Here is a 19,146-nt window from a genome sequence, read left to right as displayed (position 1 = left end):
AGGAAATGCTTAAGAGACCCAGGATGAAGAGTAATATTGAAAATCTTTGTCAATCAATCAAAAGCAATACCAGCCATAAGCTACCAACACCAGCTACACTGGAGGATCCTGGCTGAATATTCACACTTCCTGGGACTGCAGCAATTTATATCCCTCCTGACACCAAAAGTTTACCTGAACATGGGAGCTTAAGTTAATTAATTAGTTCATATAATAGCCGTTTATCAAGCAACTTCTTTGTGCCAGGACTTGAGCGTATGAAGGGCTCCATCCCAAACAACTTGCACTTGCCACCCCTGTGCTTCTGCCCTTTTCAGTCTGCCTAGGAGATGAGATGCGTGTGAAGGCACCAAACCATGAGTCAGAAAACCTAGATTTTTAGTCCCATTTCAATCTCTCCCTTAGGTTACAGGCCCTCAGTTTTCACATTTGCAGAATAAAGTTAGTTTTGCCTTTCCTGTCCACCTCACAGACGGTTTTGGATTCAAATGAGTATATTCATGAAAATGCTTTATTAAATGTGAGAAAATCACAAATATTAGATATTATTATTACTTTCTGCATTTCTCTGCTTATTGAAGTCTCGCTTGAGAGAACTCAAACACAAATCACCGATGCACAATAATATATGACTTTCTTCTTACATTTTTGAAGTGTTCTCAAGCTGCTGTGGCTAGAAATGATTTCTTCTTTCCCTAAACTTGTATTATACTGTTTAATTCATTTGCTATGAACCATATGATATGCAATGAATTTCTAGTATGAATACTTGTATTGTACTAAAAGATAACAGTGTTGATATTTTATGTTCAATTTTTTTACGATTCCTTATGTCTCCCTAGCCAGAAAATGTTTCCTAAGGAGATGCTCTAAGAAGTACCTTTCACATAAAGTAGGTATCTAATAAATATTTGTAGATTATTGATTACTGAAATTTTACCCATTTGTTATACATTGGAAAACATGGCCACAATATTTCACAGCTCCTTCCATCAAGAGGCAAAATCTATTTTTCCACATGCTTGAATCTGGGAAGGCCTTATGACTTGCGACGAACAACAACAGAATGTGGTAGAAATATTGTGCTCGTGCCAGAGCTCAGGTCTAATGATGCCTTGCAGCTTCTCCTGTCACCCTCTTAAGCCATCCCACTAACGAGTATATGCTATAAAGAAGCTCAGTGAAGTCATCACCCACAATTCCAAGACCTGTGAGTGAGGCCATCTTGGACCACTCACTTGCTTCTGGTCACCACCTGACAGTGCTCTCTTGAATGAGCCTAGATTCAGCAAAAGGACCACCCACCCAACCCACGGAATCATGACAAAAAATAAACCACTGTAAACAACTAGGTTTGGGGATTGTGTATTACATAGCAATAGATAACTGAAGACCAGAAGAGGTATTCCTCTTCCCCATGCTGATGAGGTTTTCTTGTAGCTCTCTTACTCTCCTTATTACAAATTATTTTGTTTTCTGGGCATATATCTTCTGATCACCACCAGACAGTAATGTCATTGAGAAAGATTTACTGATTACAGATTCTGCCTAAAGTACCCTACCCAGACCACTATATGTAATAGGTGTTTAGCAAAATGAGCATTAGCTCCTTCCAAAGCATATCAGAACTTGTGGTGGTTTGGAGCTATGTACCCCAGAAACACATGTTCTTGACGTTAATCCATTCCTGTAGCTGTGAACCCTTGTAAATAGGACCTTTTGATGAGGTTACCTCAGATAAGTTGTGGCCCAGGATGGGTCTTGATCCAATTACAAAGGATTTATAAGGAAGGTCACAGAGGGAAAAAAAGCCACAGAAGAAGCATCCAGAAGCTGAAAGTCAAGAGGACCCAGAAGAAAAGAGGGAGGCCAGGAGAGATGACCATGTGCATTGCCATGTGACAGAAAAGCCAGAACAAGGATCTTTGGCAGCCAGCCCCAGAATTCCAATCCTCAGGGAAAAAAGAATTGCCTTGCTTTAGACTCCTCCAAGCCTCAAAACCAAGAGCCAATAAACTCCCATTGGTTAGGCCAACCCATTGCACAGCACTTGCTTTACAAAGAGGAAACTAAAACAGAAGTCCAGTCCCAAAGGGATTTATTATAATGCAGTATCATCATAAGAGCACTTAGAGAGTCACTGCACTTCCCACACCAATTTGGGTGGAAGATGGTCTGGAATTAAAAGTGATCCACACCAAGACATATTCAGGATTTTTCCCTCATACTTTTCCTTCAGTGCCTCACATAGCTGTCAGAGAGGACTGTCTTCCTCTTGCTTAATGTTTCCTTCTCTAGCCACTTTCCCTATACATCCATATATTTAACCTTTAACAAAAACATTACTAAGAACCCAGCCTATTAAAAAAAATAAGCCATTCCATTTATCCATCCACCCAGGTTCCTTTGTACTCTATTCAATTCTCCATCTCTCTCTCCACCTTTTCATAAAGATAAAAGCAGATTAAAATGAGTATCAACCTCACTTTTGGTGAGTGTGTTGGCAGTCACAAAAGGACAGTTTGGGGGATGTATGTATAACCAGGGTGTGACTAATGAACCCTACTCCAACACCAGAGTGAATGCTTGGACATCTGTGTGCCAGTAACAAAAGAGAGAGTAGCAGTCTGGGTAGTCCTTCTGTCAGGCTATACCTCCTCTCCATTTTATATCCAGAGGTTCCCTCATTCTTTTAAGTGTCTGTAGTGTGGCTCTTATCTGTGAGACCTAACTGGCACAAGGACACTAGCTTCTAATTAGAAGAGGCCTGGGAAAACTGGATCTAAAATTCAGAACACAGGTAAACTCTCCAGCCCCTGTAATAGCCACAAGGGCTACTACAAACATTATTGAATATTTGGGACAGGCTGCCCTTTCCTCAGTGTTTACGCTCAGTGGAGAGGCTTCTAGCTACACTGCTCATGGTCCTCAGTGTCATTTGTTTTTTCATTTCCTTCTTGCCTCCCATATATAAGGCAGTCACAATTTGGCCTATGACTTAGGAAAAACCTAGTTGTGCTTCAGGGTCCCATAAAGACCACATGAGGTTGCTGGGGATGTAAGGGGGGTGGGGGGTACTGTACCCAAAGATTGGGTTCAGAGCTCACTGATAGACTCTTAGGTCTTGCTTTGGTTTCTGGGAAGGGGAGGGGCAGAGCCCTCATCTGAAGGATTTTCAGGAAAAGGCAGTCTTCCCAGGATTATTCTCTGTCAAGGATCCCCTACACCTAATAGACCTGAGCTGAATATGTTACCGTTCTTAGCAATCAGATGCTTCCCAACAGCATAAACTAAGAACCATCTTCCTTTGACCTCCTAGGTAACCAGGGTGAGGCATCTTTTTAAGACACACTAAGTAGAATTTGCCTACCTCCTCTCCTATGGCAATGGGGATTTTTCCAACCTGTACCTGCTCAACTAAGGCAGACTATTTCAGTAACACTGGAAAAAAAAAAAAAAAGACCTTTTCAAGGAAGTGATCCATTTTTATCCTATCATCCATCATTAATCCCAGAATCATAGTCTATCCAGCTACACTTACACAATTAAGGAATACCACTTAAATAATTCTTCCCAGAACAAGGAGCCTTCTACCTTGACTGTCTGTCCCTTCTCTACCCTGAAACATCCAACAAAGGCCAAACAACAAAGAGGAAATAATTGCCTTCTACTGAGATGGGGGAACCCTACAGAATTAACCTGTTTGGATACTCATTTAATAGGGCATCTTCATTGGTTTGGAAAGGAGTAGTCTTGGCTACTCCACCTTGCAAGTTGAGTATGGATGAATATGGATGGACAGGAGAGTGGGTAGTTGGTTGACTGTTTAAATAACTATCTTGGCTGTAAGGTCTTTTTCAACACTTATCAGAACAACCTTATGCATCAGCAGCCTCGTGACTGGAGGTAAACTTGAGACAAGTCTAAAGTCATCTGTGCCAAGCAAGATGACTGTAATATCTTCAGACTTGATTCCTTCAACTAAAAACATTTGTGGCATATGTGCCACGGATTTGGAGGGGTGATAAATTGAATGAAAAGATATTTCCTTCTAGTGGTGGAGATAGATTCATAAAAAGGTAATTTCATAATTTAATGAGAGCGGAGGTGGGGGCGGGGGGAGGTGTTGGAGGGTTTAGTGACAGATTCCTGGAAAAGCCAATCTTGTGTCATGTTCCAGAACTGACTCCAGCGAGAGAGGTTAAGGGTGATGACTTAAACGTTTTAATCCATTTCCTCCTGGGTCATCTTTACACTTATTTTTTCAAGTATTTCTTTGGGTAGAGCGGCTTTCGCCGGCACTCCTACCATTCCTCAGAACTTCCGAGTTCCGCAGCAAGTCCAAACTCCTCACTCTTTAATTGCCCTCATTGGAGACGCATAAGCCACGCCCCCATGCTCTGGCGCTCAATTAGGGCCAATAAGGTTGCGCAACAACGATCACAGGATGGGGGAAAGGAAGTTGCCAGCCAATGAGAGGTCAATTATAACCACAAAGGGAGAGAAAAATCTTTTAGCGGAGTGTTTGGACCAATGAAAAGCAGACTGGGCCATGTGTGGGCACGCAACACGGTTGGCCCAACTTTCCTGAGACACATGACAAGGGCTACAGAAGCAGCCTACCGCACCCTCCTGGTCTGGAGGTAGCACAAAGGCCCACGCTCATTTCTGTGTGTAATAACAGAAGTAAAATAAGAATATGCATTTGTATTTGTTTATATTTGTAATACTTCCTAGAAGAATACACAACAAACTGATAAAAGTGGTTGCAAGTAGGGTGGGGAAAGGAACCGTAGGTAGGGGACAGAATGGAGATGAGACTTTTCACTGTTTACGTTTATGTTGTTCCATCTACTTACTGATGGAAATATCTATTTCATCATTGATTCATGGATGTGTGAATTCCTTTTAATAGCAACAAAAAGATAGGGTATCTAGGATGTAGGGAAGCACAAGAGATCTGAAATCTTTATTTTTAAAACTGTAAATATAAAACTAAAATATAAAACTATACAAAATATAAATATATAAACAAAAATATAAAAAGTTTACAAAATTGGAGATATCTACTATGATCCTGGTTGGAAACTGGGAAGAGCTTGAATTATACCAAATAAATTTATATAAACCTATGAAATTTTCACTTAGAATTCCTAAAGGATTTTTTAGGGATTTGTTAAAGTGATTTTGAAAAACATATCAAGAACATCTCAACTACTTTTTTAAGCTTGGCAAGGGGAAAAGAGAAGTTGCCCTAGTAGAAATTAAATCTTACTGTGAAATTATGAAAGTTAAAACAGTATGGTTGTTAGTGGCTCAAGATTCAACACACAAGCCAATGAAATGAAATTGCTAGCCCTGAAACAGGCTATAGTATCTACAATAATATATAATGAAAAAAAGCATTAAATACCAATGAGGAAAGGAAGTGTTGCTCAATTAAACAGTCTTGGGAAAACTGGCCAATAACTGGGACACTGAGGGTGGGGGTGGGAATCTCATACCTAACTAAGCTAAAATAAATTAAAAGCATGTCCTCGCAGAAACAGTTAGGCTAGTGCTTGCTTCGACAGGCAAGTGGGTACCATTACATGGCCAAGTTAACTCAGGAACTTAACCATCACAGGAAGGTAAGTGAATTGCCAAAGGAAAGATGGTTTGAAAGGCTTTCTGTCTAAAATATCTCCTCCATATTGTACCATGAATAATTGAAATGTCACCACTATTGGAGGCTTATCCAGCACTGTTCTTTCTCAACAGACCTGCGAGAGTAATGTGGTAGATTAATATCAAACATGCCAGTCAGCTGAATGCAAGTTGATAAGCAAACATAATAGTACAGTGAGCCAACCAAGGGCAATGGCTGGATAGCAGGGAGGTTTTGACCAAGCAGAAATGAACAGAAAAAACAGCTGCCAGAAAATGAAGCAGTGAAAGGAAAGCTACTCAGGGAGAAGCAGTCAGTTATGAACCAACTTCATAGGTTTACCTGGGAGTGGCAGGAATCTAATCAGCAGTGGGGTGGATGGCAGAAGAGAAAGGGGGATTCACTACCACATTGTCAGGAGTGGAGGAGTATGGTTACCAATAATTATGATAGAGGTTAAGAGGTTAGAGAAGAATGGGGGAGAGAAAGAAAGCAAGAGTATGATTAGTGCCTTAACTAGGAAGTGGCAACGAAGGAGCTAAAGCTGAGATCAGTGAACTAATTTCGATAATCATGGGAGAGCAGACAGGGAGTGAAGAAATTAGCAGTTAAGGAACAGAGGTAAGACTGGGCTGAGGGAAGTGGCATCATCATGTGCCAGAAGTTAGCCCTTCCTTTCTCCCTTATCATCTTCCCTACCCATGTTCATCATTTTGCTTTTCCTTCATTCATCCTCTCCTCACCACATTCATTTAAGTTCTTAGCTTCTTGTCTGAGTACCAGATGGTTGCACAGATGTGGTCTCACAGCTTTTCATGCGAATCATGGCCTGTGACCCCAGACTCATCCCAAGTTACATAAAAAAATAAAAAAAAATTATTTATTATACAGCTTTCTCTTTATTTTTAAAAAATGGCACTAAAGCCTAAGATATTTTTGTCTGGTCATTTTGTGGCCCCCAATGCTAAAGGGGTGGCAGAGCTGAGTCCCCAGGAATGTAAGAGCGTGGATTTAAAGTTAGTAGCAGTCACAGGGCCAAGTTTGAAGGCTCAAGTGAAATCATGGGCATATCCTCCGACATGTTGTAGGGCATGGGCTCCTGCTCTGGGGGATCAACAAGAGTGAGAACTCTTTTGAGAAGATAACTGACAGGATCTGGCACCAAAAGTGTCTGGTATAAGAAGCGGGGAAGGTGAAAGATAGTGATCCTCCTCTCCTTTCTGCTACTATTAAAGGGCAGACGCAGGTGTCCCCAACAAAGTAGCAGCTAGTTAGATCCCATAGTGGAGAGGCTGGCCGGACGACTTCCAGGCTGCTTAAATGGCCTTATCAGAGGGTGGAATGGTAGCCATAAGAATGGACACAAACTGTTCCAATTTCTGTGCAGCTTGTTTCCCGGATTGCAGTACTTCCTCATGATTAGCCTTCTCTAAGCTCTCATAACTCATAATAACCTTGTTAGTGATGAGAGAAAAGCCAAAAACTCGAAGTCCACAGTGCCGTGCAACTATAACTTCTGGTACTGTGCTCATGCCTGATGGGGAGAAAGAGGGAAATGAATTGTTGAGATTGGCAAATGACTCTTCCTCTTCCTTTAGCCTCCCATCCATTCATTAACAGCAGAGAATATTAAATCTCAAATTCTCTTCCCATAAAATGCAAAAAACCAGCTGAATTATTATATGGCACTTTCACTGTTCTGTACTGCTTAATATATTAAGTGGGACTTCAAAGGGCCTAAATACTTCTCATAAATATTATCAATGCAATGCTCATTCTATTCACTTCTGGTAATTTTAAATTGAGTTCCAATGACTCAGTGCCCTCCTGAAGCCAGAATGACAGAAAGGGGCCATAATGACATTTGTTAGCATAATCCTTAAAAACAGTCATTGAGTCATGGACAGGTCATTAGCATTGACTGCATCTTTCACAGTAAACTTTATCTGCAGCTGTTGTAAAAGCCTTTGGTGTTAAGTTCAAAAGTTTGATACTATAAAAATAAATAATTAAGGTACATTTTCTAAATTAAAAAGAAAAAAACCTTGCCACTTTAGTATCCCTTAGAAGTCAGCTTAGTTCACTCTTCCTTTAAATCAGATCCTCTCTATCCATAATCTCTTCCTTCTCCCTATCCCTATTTACCAGGTCCCTCCGTCTTTAAGCCTCTAGCCAAGTTCCCTTTCTTACCTACAGTGTCAGCCCCCAGGTTCAGCAGCAGATGACACTCTGCAATGGTTTCAAAGTTGGGGCCTCCTGCCATCACATAGGTGCCTTCCTGTAGCTCTCGCTGCTCCCCCATTTGCTTCCAGGCACAGTGAGCCTTCTGCCTCAGATTGTGGTCATAAGCATCAGACATGGCAGGAAAACGAGGGCCAAACCTAGGGCACAGGTTGAAGGATCACTTCAGATTAATTGCATAGAGTTCTTTCCTGCCTCTGAAATAAATCCTTAAGCTCCACCCATCTAATAAACAAAGGGCAAGATACTGACCTTTCATCATTGGGGCCTCTGAGAGGGCTCTGGCCAGAGAAACCAAGCATGTTTATATGATCACGGATCAGCATGATATCTCCAACCTCAAACCTGGGGTTAAGCCCTCCAGCTGCATTGGTGACCACTAGGGTGTCCACACCCATAAGCCGGAAAACCCTCACTGGGAACGTTACCTTAAAAGCAAAAGACCAGAAAGGTTTCTTAATCTCACCAAAACACCCACGCAAATCTGCAATGATAGCTCCCCATGTAGCCATAAAGAAGAGGAAGGAGAGAATCCAAACTCTATCCAGCCCAGGTAGCTAGGTAAAAAAGTAACATAGCTAGTCCACAGGTCTTCCTGATTTACCTTCCAGAGTGGGTAGCCTTCATAAAAGTGGAATCTGCCCTGCATCACCACACAGGCTCGGCCATTCAGGAACCCAAACACCAGTCGTCCAGCGTGACCTGGTACTGTACACAAAAAAAAAGGGAAATGAAAGAGATGATGTTTTCATCAACACATCCATTGAGTATCACCATGGGATTCACGGTGTTCAATACGTGAGTATATAATTAAGCAAAAACAAAACATTATGATCTCTGCCTTCGTACAGGTAAGTATGTAAGTACAACATGAGATTAGAGCTATGGGGGGATAAGGATGTTCAATGGGGGAGCATATGTCAAAGGAAGGAAAAGATTTTAAAACAAATTTCAAAAGAATGAGAAAGTCATGAATAAAATGTGAGTAAAAAATAGAGTAAGTGGCTAACAAAGAAGGGAATGCAATAATTATAGACTGGCAAAATTCTCAAAAGCTACATATTTCCTCACTCTAGAAATGGAGTTCAAAGGTCTACTCTGGCTTCCAAAAGACTAGGCTAGTGAACGAGAGAAAAAGCAGCTGGCTAAGTCTGGACCCTGGCTTGAATCTCCTCCCTTTAGAACAGAAAATAGTCCTTGTTGGGGCATGCAGGGCTTGGAAGTGCAAAGATAATGCTCCACATAGACATCTTCACCATTATTACCATTTTCCTTGTCTGTCAGTCTCCTCCAATAGGCTTGGCCAGCCTCTCCCTTAGGGAGAGCCAAGAGAAACAAGTTGAAGGACACTCAGAGACTGAGGAGCTTGTAAAAAACCAGTCACACAGCAAAGGTGACATAGTTAGGAAAACTCAAGTAGAGTATAAAAAATAAAGAGGTTGATAAATTTTAAAAATTACTATACTTATCACAGTGCAGAGAACTCATTGGGGTAGGAGTAACAGATAGAGCCAATGCTGCCACTATGTCCCTTAGAAGCCATGCCCTCTCTCTACTATTTCCTTCTCAAACTCCCACTCTCACCTCCCTGTTCAGATCTCCCAGTCTTGCCCCAAAGGGTTTGAAAACTATTAAGTAAAACTCTTTTAACTCTCCAGGGAAAAGAGGAGGGGATATAAAAATCTAAGAAATTAATATATGAACCAAGCAGTTAGCTACCTGAGAAACTAATGAGTAAACCAAATAAACTACCTTTGCCCTTTTATACTGGCCCTCATATTAGCTGACACTTCTCTAAATTTTAGCTTGAGGGCTTTCTGGTTGCAATTAGAATGCTAAGTATTTAAAAACACTCTCCTCATCAGACCTCTAATGTGTATAGGAGATGTCCCAACTTCTCCTCCTTCTACAGGGTCAGTTGGAATCAAGACTTAGGTATTTATTTATTCTCTACATGTCTAAAAAGATGGCACTCTGTGTGTTCATTTGTTGCTCTGTATCAGTGTGTGCCTTATCCTAGGACTGGAGCTACAGCTGGAGAAATGGGGAATGGCAGGAAGACATACGCCAGGGGAGGCTTGATTTTGTCCTGGAAGGTTTCAAAAACTAGTTTTCCCTTTAAGGTGCAGGCTGGGAGAAATGAGAGGGGTGTGTGCATATATGGTGAGGATGGAGGGGGACCACACTGAGGGAGGTGTTGTAGAGCTTTAAGGAGCTCTGAGTCAGATAAAACATAGGAAAGATGTGATCACGGAGTCCCCCTGAGGCATACAAGCCCTGCCTATTATAGAATCCATAACTGGTGAATTTCCTGCTAGTCATTCTGACTGTGGGCTTTTTTTCCCATCTTAGAACATTTGCCACAGGAAGTCCAGGCACAAAAGCACTTGCCTTCACATATTAAGTTTCACAGAATCCCATCAATATCCCTCAGTTTCATCTCCCTCTTCCCCCTGCCTGTACCTGTGCTTTGAGGAAAGTTGGGTATCTCACTGTATTCAAAGGCCTGGGCCTGAGTTACTTTATCCGCCAGACCTCCTAACCCAGAGCCACAGATCACTGCCACTTGAGGTCGGTGCTCGGTGTGGGACAGAAGCCATTCTGCAGTGCTCTGATAATCTTCATATGTGAACCTAGGGAAGAAAAGGAAAATCAAGGTGAGTTGTGCTCCCACATACAATGGGTATCATACAGCAATGCCTAATGACTTTCAATGAAGGGGACAGAGAAGCTGCGGAAAGAGGAGGCTCCCTCTCTCACTAGAAGCCACACTAGGCTCACCCACTCACCACTCTTTCTGAATCCTGCCCACCAAAAGTCTGATATCAATCCCCCTCCAGTCCAGAGCCTGACAAAAGTTAAGAAAGTCTATGTTTCCACTATCAGCCTCAACTCCAGTGTTGCTACTCTTGGCAGGTTTAATATCTCTCATAATGGCAGATATTGAGAAAGGATAAATGAGAGCTGACAGAGTAGAGCAATGAAATAATCAAATCAAGTAGAATGAAGGTGCTGGGCTAGAAGGAAAGGGTAAGAGAGAACTAAAAAAAAAAAAAAAGGATTAAGACCTCCTTTAGGGCAGGGATAAACCAATACAATCTTCTTCATTACCCTCCCCACCTCCCATCTCCCACACCCAAATACCCAAAATGCAATCAACACTAATTACCTTGAGGGTCTCCAGAACCTGATCACTTTTGGACCCTCACCTCGCAACTCCTGCCTTGGCTGAATTCCAAGGGCTAAGGTTTTTGATTGACAAAAAAGCAATGGGAACAATCCTAGGAGATTTCTGTGTCAGTCATAGTTCCTCTGGATCCTTATTTCTGGGATCCCCAGGCGACAGAGGAGCCTGCCATATGAAATTGCAAGGGGTAACTCAAAACCAGCAAAGCAACTGCACAAAAGAGGAGATACTGTCCTTGAGGGTAGTTGTCAAAGGCTGGAAAAGGCTGGTTGCATAAGTTTCTCAACAGGAGTTTATTCAAAATAGGTTCTGTGGCCCACCCCTAAAAATTCCCAATTCTGGAGATGGGTCTCAGGATCTATATTTTTATAGAAGTGCTGCTACACTTGTAATTCTGTTTCCAAAGCCAGGTTTAGGAACCTCTGGTCTAGAATAGGGCAGACCTCAATCTGGATTCTAGTCTTAATTTCGTCTTTCAAAAATTCTTTCCTTGGGTATAAAGCAAGGGGGTGTAACTAATCCCACCTATCTTAAAGGCTCAGTTTGAAAATGATTTTAAAACTTTCTAACAAGTTCCAAAAACCATTGGCCCCTCCATACCTCACTTGAACTTTTCTCCTGCTTCTATCCCTGTCAGTGGTATCCTCCATGCCCATTCACACCTTCCCTTCTCTTTGCCTACAGGGAGTTTAGAAGATGGGGAGACCTAAGGGCACTTGCCCAGAACACCTACACTCAGCAAGAATCAACCTCAGGAAAGGAGCTGGGTAAAGGGCAGGTGAGAGGGCAATAGGGCTGGCCGGTAAAGGATAACTGAGAAGAGAAGCAATGAAGAGGCAAGGTAGGGCCAACAGAGAAAACGTAATCAAATAGCATCCCCAAGAGGTGCAAAGGAAATGAAAATGTTGGAAGCCAGTGGCCACTTGGTATATTTAGCCACAACTCAAAGGAGTTTTTCATCAACCATCAGTCCCCCCAAAACACTCTGAATTCCTGGGCATCCAAAAGCCACCGTGATCCTAACTGCTGTAGACTTCGACTGAGTATTTGAGGATGAGAGCAGAGAGAAGGGTTTTCAAATGTGTGGATCTAGGCACCAAATGCTGCAGCTTTGCCTAGACTCCAGAATGGAGACCTGTGAAGAGCACACGGGGAGGCAACATTTTTTCCTTGAGTGTAGGGTTGGGGGATAGTCCTCCCTCCCAACAAAGCAAAAGACACACATACAGGTTCCTTTTACCCTGTAGATTCCCCGTCCTGCTCCGGTGGCGCCACCCCTCCCTGCTGGATTTCCGCGCGCGCCCCAGGCTGCGCTGACTTTCTCCACTTCTCTGTCGCCTTGCCCGGGCACTGTGCCCCCTGCCAGGCCTCTCGGCATTTCCAAGGTGCTCGTTCACTCTCCCACCCACTTTGGACCCAGAGTGTCGGGTTCCCAGGTCTAGGTGGCACACCCCTTTCCCCTCCCCAGGGGCCTCTAAGGCCCCACGGGCTTGTTGCCTTTCTCACTCTTTCTCCATGGTCCCGCCTGCTCCTTCTCGGTGAGCCCGCAGTACTACACTCCGCTGAATCGCTCTCGCTGGGTGTGGTTGGCACTAAGTAAGGTGTTCACTCCGGAGCTGGTTTATATCCCCAAGAGTCCCCAGCCAATGACAGCCGATCACGCAGCCCGCTCTATCTCCATGGTGACACACCCTGATCCCACCGCGCAAGGCTTGGCTTCAAAACTAATGAGCTCCTCCTCCCAGTCCTAGACGTTTTCCCTTCCGGGAACCCAGCGAGTAGGCACCACACTTACGCCTTTCGGCGAGGAGGACTATGAGGGAAAGGGCTGGAAGCCAGGAGAAGAGCCCCGGGAGGAGAGAGATCCCTGCCTACCGTCTACGTGCAACTCCATTCCGGCTTGTTATTACAGCAAACCGTGATAGATTTCTAAAGAGAAAACTGCAAACTTTAGATGACGCAATTCCAGAATAAAATTAAGTGGACTAGGGAGGCAGGAAGCAGGCAATAGTGCTGACCTGGAGGCTATAGGGTTTGGGAAAATACGGAGTTGAAATCCAGGCTCAGAAGGGAAGAAGAAAAGTTCTAGGGGCAAGAATTCCTGAGTTGTAGACGTAGACAAAGCGGGTGGGGGGGGGGGGTGTCGCAAGTTATCCCTTGATTTAGTCAATACTGGATCCAAGCAACACAGATAACTAGAGAACTCCTCCAAAGGTGAAAATTCCTGTAACAGAACGACAACATATAATGACTTTGACTTCAGCTACTTCTTCTCCCCACTTTTACAAGCTCAATCAACCTAACTTCAAATCACGAATGACCCTGCCCGCTATTGGAATCCTCTTCCTTTTCCCTCTCATGAATTCTAGTCTTCCCTGTTTACCATTTTAACCACCCCAGCCTGTTGCTTGCTTTTGTACCCTGTTGCTGTCTCATTCATTTAACAAATATTTATTGAACACTAGCTATGTTCCAGACCTGTTCTGGAGCTAGGAACAAAAGCATAAAGACAGACCCTGGGCTGATGGGGGTGGGGGCTGAAGGTGGGGGTGGGGCTGGGGTGCACTGGCAACAGTTTGTATAAAGAACTGAGTCTAGTCCCCAATAAATGATTGTTATCACTATTTTTATTATTATTGGTTTTGTTATTATTATTACTATCCTTATTAATCCAGTAATTTTAGCACAGGCAGCAACAGAATGAACTAAGAATAAAATTTCGTCATTGTAGTGAGACTGTGAAGCTTTGAAACATTGAAAACATGGTTTTAAATGATGGATAAGACCAGCCATAAGTGAAAATTTGCCCAAGGAACATGACTGCTGAAGGTTTTTTAAAATACTTGAAATCCCATCCAATTTTACCCAAAAGACAGGATTAGAATGTTGATTATATGTAAGAAAGTTCAAACCTAATCAATTTCTTTTAATATATTCTGTCTAAAGCAAGAATATGCAAACCAAAAGATAAGGATCTAGACTATACCTACAAAAGACAAAATGGGGGCAGGCAAGGCTCACCTTTAAAGAGTGTTTCTCCATTGTCATGTGGAAGAAGAGTATGATAGATATAAACATTTCAGTCACCAAAAAATGTACTTTTATGTGACAGGAAGGAAAATTTACCAAGCCATACGTTGACTAGGTGACATAATCTTCAGAACTATTCAATATACTGTATTCTGAATTCAAGTTCACATCCAAACTTCTAATCTCTTTAATCCCTTCTAATCCTCTCATCTCTTTGATTCTGTATTCACCAATAGCCCTGAGACAAGACAGCCCTGTGAGGCCCAGCAGGCCTCCTCAGACCACATCAGTAGCTTGTAGTCTATCAAACAAGAGTGCCCAGGGTCCAATTTACATTAAACCCTATCTCAGATCTCCATCCTATGCTTATCCTCTTTGTTTGCATCTATTACTGCTTTCTGCAGTTGGTTTTGATCCTCTAACAGGCACAGAGTCAGCCATTGCCTATCTACATGTATCCACTGGACTGTGAACACTGGTACACAGCAGATACTAATGGCTAAATATATGAAGTATCCATTACCTCTCTTTAGGCCATCTCAAGGCAAATCCTAATACCCTATTCCTTTATGATCCTTTCAATCTGTTTTCAACCCCCCAGTCCATAGGTTTCCAATTTCGTAGTTCACAGTGCCCTTCTTAGCTCTGTGATTTTTTCACAAATTTTTTTTTCAGTAACAGCCACAAAGGGTTACTAATGCGATTGTGTGACTATTGGGCACTGCACAACCCTCATTTCCTGTGCTGTGCTGATTTTCACACTTAAAAGTACTCACCTTTTATCAGAGAGACCTCTTGAAACTCAGCTTTGTAAAGATATTTTGTTCTCAAGAGGAATGCAGCACAATCTAATGTTCAAATTCCTGAAATTGAAATATTATTTTAGTTTTGTTTTTTTTTTCCTCTTAAAATAATCACTTTCAGTTTTCTTTTCTAACAGTGAGATTCCTATCTGTACCTCACAGTGACAGGAACACAATTCCAATTATCATGGTTCCAGAAGACCACGCCCAGGCAGACTGTACCTCAAAAGACAAAGAACTAAAGCACAGGAAGAGCATGAAACAAAAATTACTGAAGCTAAGGGAGCAAAGACTCAGTGTAATTCACAGAAATTAATCCCTTAAAACCCAACCATACAATCCCCAACCCCACCCAACTCTCCCCACTCTCCATACTAGCCTCATCTTGGTTAGCTTATTCTGTGCACTACCTGAAACATTCATTGTCCTGGGAAAGGAGTAAAGGGACTGTGTTGTTTCCACAGTCAGAATATCATACCCAGGGAAACCTGATGATGGTAAAGTCCCACCTCAGAAAGAGCAATGAAGAAACAGGATGAGTGGAATGTGTGGAAAAAGAGAAATCAAACTGGGACACTGTGAGTCACAGAGGCCAGGCACATATATTTCCCACCCCCTTCTCTGCCCATTCATGCACTGTACCCATTACTGCTTATATGGAAGACTGAAGAAAAATGCATCCAGATCTTCACTACTTCCTTCCTTGTATCCTCCATAGCCTGAGTCTCTCAATCTAAGTGGAAAGGCCTTAAAGCCTCACAGGTAAAACCAGGAAATGCTTAATATACCCAAGATGAGTAATATTGAAAATCTTTGTCAATCAATCAGAAGCAATATCAGCCGTAAGCTACCAACACCAGCTACACTGGAGGGTCCTGGCTGAATATCCACACTTGCTGGGACTGCAGCAATTTATATCCCTCCTGACACCAAACGTTTACCTGAAGATGGAAGATTAAGTTAATTAATTAGTTCTTATAATAGCCATTTATCAAGCAACTTCTTTGTGCCAGGACTTGAGCGTATGAAGGGCTCCAGCCCAAACAACTTGCACTTGCCACCCCTGTATTTCTGCCGTTTTCAGTCTGCCTGGGACATGAGGTGGGTGTGAAGGCACCAAACCATGAGTCAGAAAAACCTAGATTTTTAGTCCCAGTTCAATCTCTCACTTTGGTTACAGGGCCTCAGTTTTCACATTTGCAGAATAAAATTAGTTTTGCCTTATTTTGGATTCAAATGAGCATATTTATGAAAATGCTTTTTTAAATGTGAGAAATTACAAATATTAGACATTGTTACTACTTTCTGCATTTCTCTGCTTATTGAAGTCCCACTTGAGACAGCTCAAACCCAAGTCACCTGTGCGCAATAATATATGACTTTCTTCTTACATTTTTGAAGTGTTCTCGAGCTATTCTGGCTAGAAATGATTGCTTCTTTCCCTAAACTTGTATTACACTGTTTAATTCATTTGTTATGAACCATGTGCTATGTAATGAATTTCTGTTATGAATACTTGTATTGTACTAAAAGATAGCTAGCGTTGATATTTTATGTTGTCAATTTTTTACATGATTCTTTATGTCTCCCTACTCAGAACATAAGTTTCTTAAGGAGATGCATTAAGAAGTAACTTTCACATAAAGTAGGTATTTAATAAATATTTTTAAATTATTGATTACTGAAATTCTACACATTTGTTATATATTGGAAAACATGGCCACAATATTTCACAGCTCCTTCCATCAAGAGGCAAAATCTATTTTCCCACACACTTGAATCTGGGAAGGCATTATGTTTGCTATGAACAACAACAGTATGTGGTAGAAATCTTGTGCTATTGCTGGAGCTCAGGTCTAATGATGCCTTGCAGCTTCTCCTGTCACCCTCTTAAGCCATTCCCCTAAGGAGTATATGCTATAAAGAAGCTCGGTGAAGTCATCACCCACAATTCCCAGACCTGTGAGTGAGGCCATCTTGGACCACTCACTTGCTTCTGGTCACCACCTGACAGTGCTCTCTTGAATGAGCCTAGATTCAGCAAAAGCACCACCCACCCAACCCATGGAATCATGACAAAAAATAAACCACTGTAAACAACTAGGTTTTTGGAGTGTGTGTCACATAGCAATAGATAACTGAAGACCAGAGGAGATATTCGTCTCCTACATGCTGATGAGGTTTTCTTGTAGCTCTCTTACTCTCCTTATTACAAAGTATTTTGTTTTCTGGGCATATATCTTCTGATCACCACCAGACAGTAATGTCATTGAGAAAGATTTATTGATTACAGATTCCACCTAAAGTACCCTACCCAGACCACTATATGTAGTAGGTGTTTACCCTATTTGCAAAATGAGTAATGGCTCTTTCCAAAGGATTTTAGAACTTGAGGTGGTTTGGAGCTACGTACCCCAGAAATACATGTTCTTGAAGTTAATTCATTCCTGTTGGTATGAACCCTTGTAAATAGGACCTTTTGATGAGGTTACCTCAGATAAGTTGTGGCCCAGGATGGGTCTTGATCCAATTACAAAGGCTTTATAAGGAAGGTCACAGAGGAAAGAAAAGCCACAGAGGAAGCATCCAGAAGCTGAAAGTCAATGGGACCCAGAAGAAAAGAGAGAGTCCAGGAGAGGCAACCATGTGCATTGCCATGTGACCGAAAAGCCAGAACAAGGATCTTTGGCAGCCAGCCCCAGAATGCCAATCCTTGGGGGAAAAACATATTGGCTTGCTTTAGACTCCTCCTAGCCTCAAAACCAAGAGCCAATAAACTCCCATTGGTTAAGCCAACCCATTGCACAGTGCTTGCTTTACCAAAGAGGAAACTAAAACAGAAGTTCAGTCCCAAAGGGATTTATTATAAGGCAGTTTCATCATAAAAGCACTTAGAGAGTCACTGCACTTCCCACACCAATTTGTGTGGAAGATAGTCTGGAATTAAAAGGGATCCACACCAAGATATATTCAGCATTACTCCCTCATACATTTCTTTCAGGGCCTGACATATCTGTCAGAGAGGGTTTTTTCCTCTTGGTTAACATTTTCATCTCTAGCCCCATTCCCTATGCTTCCATATATTTAACCTTTAACAAAAACATTATAAAGAGCCTAGACTATTAAAAAAAAAATAAGCCATTCACTTATCCATCCATCCAGGATCCTTTGTACTCTATTCAATTCTCCATCTCTCCCCACCTTTTCACAGACATAAAAACAGATTAAAATGAATATCAACCACACTATTGATGAGTGTGTTGGCAGTCATAAAAGGGTGGTTTGGGGGATGTACGTATAACCAGGGTGCAACTAATGGACCCTTCTCCAAAACCAGAGTGAATGCTTGAACATCTGTGTGCCAGTAACAAAAGAAAGAGTAGCAGTCTGGGTTGTCCTACTGTCAGGCTATACCTCCTCTCCATTTTGTATCCAGAGGTTCCCTCATTCTTTTAAGTGTCTGCAGGGTGGCTCTTACCTGTGAGACCTAACTGGTACAAGGACACTAGCTTCTAATTAGAAGAGGCCTAGTAAAACTGCATCTAAAATTCAGATCTCAAGTAAAGTCTCCAGCCCCTATGCAGCCACAAGTGCTACTACAAATATTATTGAATATTTGGGACAGGATGCCCTTTTTTCAATGTTAGGCTCAGTGGAGAGTCTTCTAGCTAAACTGGTCATGGTCCCCAGTGTTATTTGTTTTTTTCAATTTCTTTTCTCCCATATGTAAGGCAGCCGCAATTTGGGCTGGCTTAGGAAGAACCCAGTTGTGGTTCAGGTCCCATAAAGAGCACATGACATTGCTGGGGATGTAGGGGGGTGAGGTACTGCACACAAAGATTGGTTTCAGAGCTCATAGATAGACTCTTAGGTCCTGATTTGGTTCCTGGGAAGGTCAGGAGGCAGAGCCCTCATCTGAAGGATTTTCATCAAAAGGCAGTTTTCCCAGGATTATTCTCTGTCAAGGATTCCCTACACCTAAGAGACCTGAGCTGAAAATCTTACCATTCTTAGCAATCAGATGCTTCCCAACAGCATAAACTCAGAACCATCTTCCCTTGGCCTCCTAGGTAACCAGGGTGAGGCATCTTTTTAAGACACACTAAGTAGAATTTCCATACCTCCTTCTCCTATGGCAATGGGGCTTTTTCCAACCTGTACCTGTTCAACTAAGGCAGACTATTTCAGTAACACTGAAAAAAAAAAAGACCTCTTTAACGAAATGATCCATTTTTATC

The 19,146-nt window shown here is 42.1% G+C and overlaps 1 protein-coding gene across 1 annotated transcript; it reads right to left on the bottom strand.

Annotated features, from left to right (window-relative positions):
* Positions 1-6,526: 6,526 nt before the first annotated feature.
* LOC119532231 (purine nucleoside phosphorylase-like) lies at positions 6,527-12,756 on the bottom strand. The gene is made up of 6 exons (XM_037834437.1): positions 12,582-12,756; positions 10,352-10,521; positions 8,493-8,596; positions 8,141-8,316; positions 7,838-8,028; positions 6,527-7,181 (listed from the first exon to the last, which is right to left on the bottom strand). The coding sequence occupies exons 1-6, from the start codon at positions 12,590-12,592 to the stop codon at positions 6,964-6,966; spliced, it is 870 nt and encodes a 289-aa protein (XP_037690365.1). The 5' UTR covers positions 12,593-12,756; the 3' UTR covers positions 6,527-6,963.
* Positions 12,757-19,146: the final 6,390 nt, after the last annotated feature.

Source organism: Choloepus didactylus, chromosome 4 (assembly GCF_015220235.1).
Source record: "Choloepus didactylus isolate mChoDid1 chromosome 4, mChoDid1.pri, whole genome shotgun sequence".
In the NCBI taxonomy this organism is placed as follows: domain Eukaryota; kingdom Metazoa; phylum Chordata; class Mammalia; order Pilosa; family Megalonychidae; genus Choloepus; species Choloepus didactylus.
This window is presented reverse-complemented; position numbering and strand designations above follow the sequence as displayed.

What these genes read in the sequence shown, in the direction of transcription:
- LOC119532231 (XM_037834437.1), bottom strand. An exon ending in CAACTTTCCTCAAAGCACAG is followed by an intron (nt 8,597 to 10,351) that starts GTACAGGCAGGG and finishes TTTTGTGTACAG; the next exon opens with TACCAGGTCACGCTGGACGA. An exon ending in CCTGGGGGCTGACACTGTAG is followed by an intron (nt 7,182 to 7,837) that starts GTAAGAAAGGGA and finishes TCTCCCCATCAG; the next exon opens with GCATGAGCACAGTACCAGAA.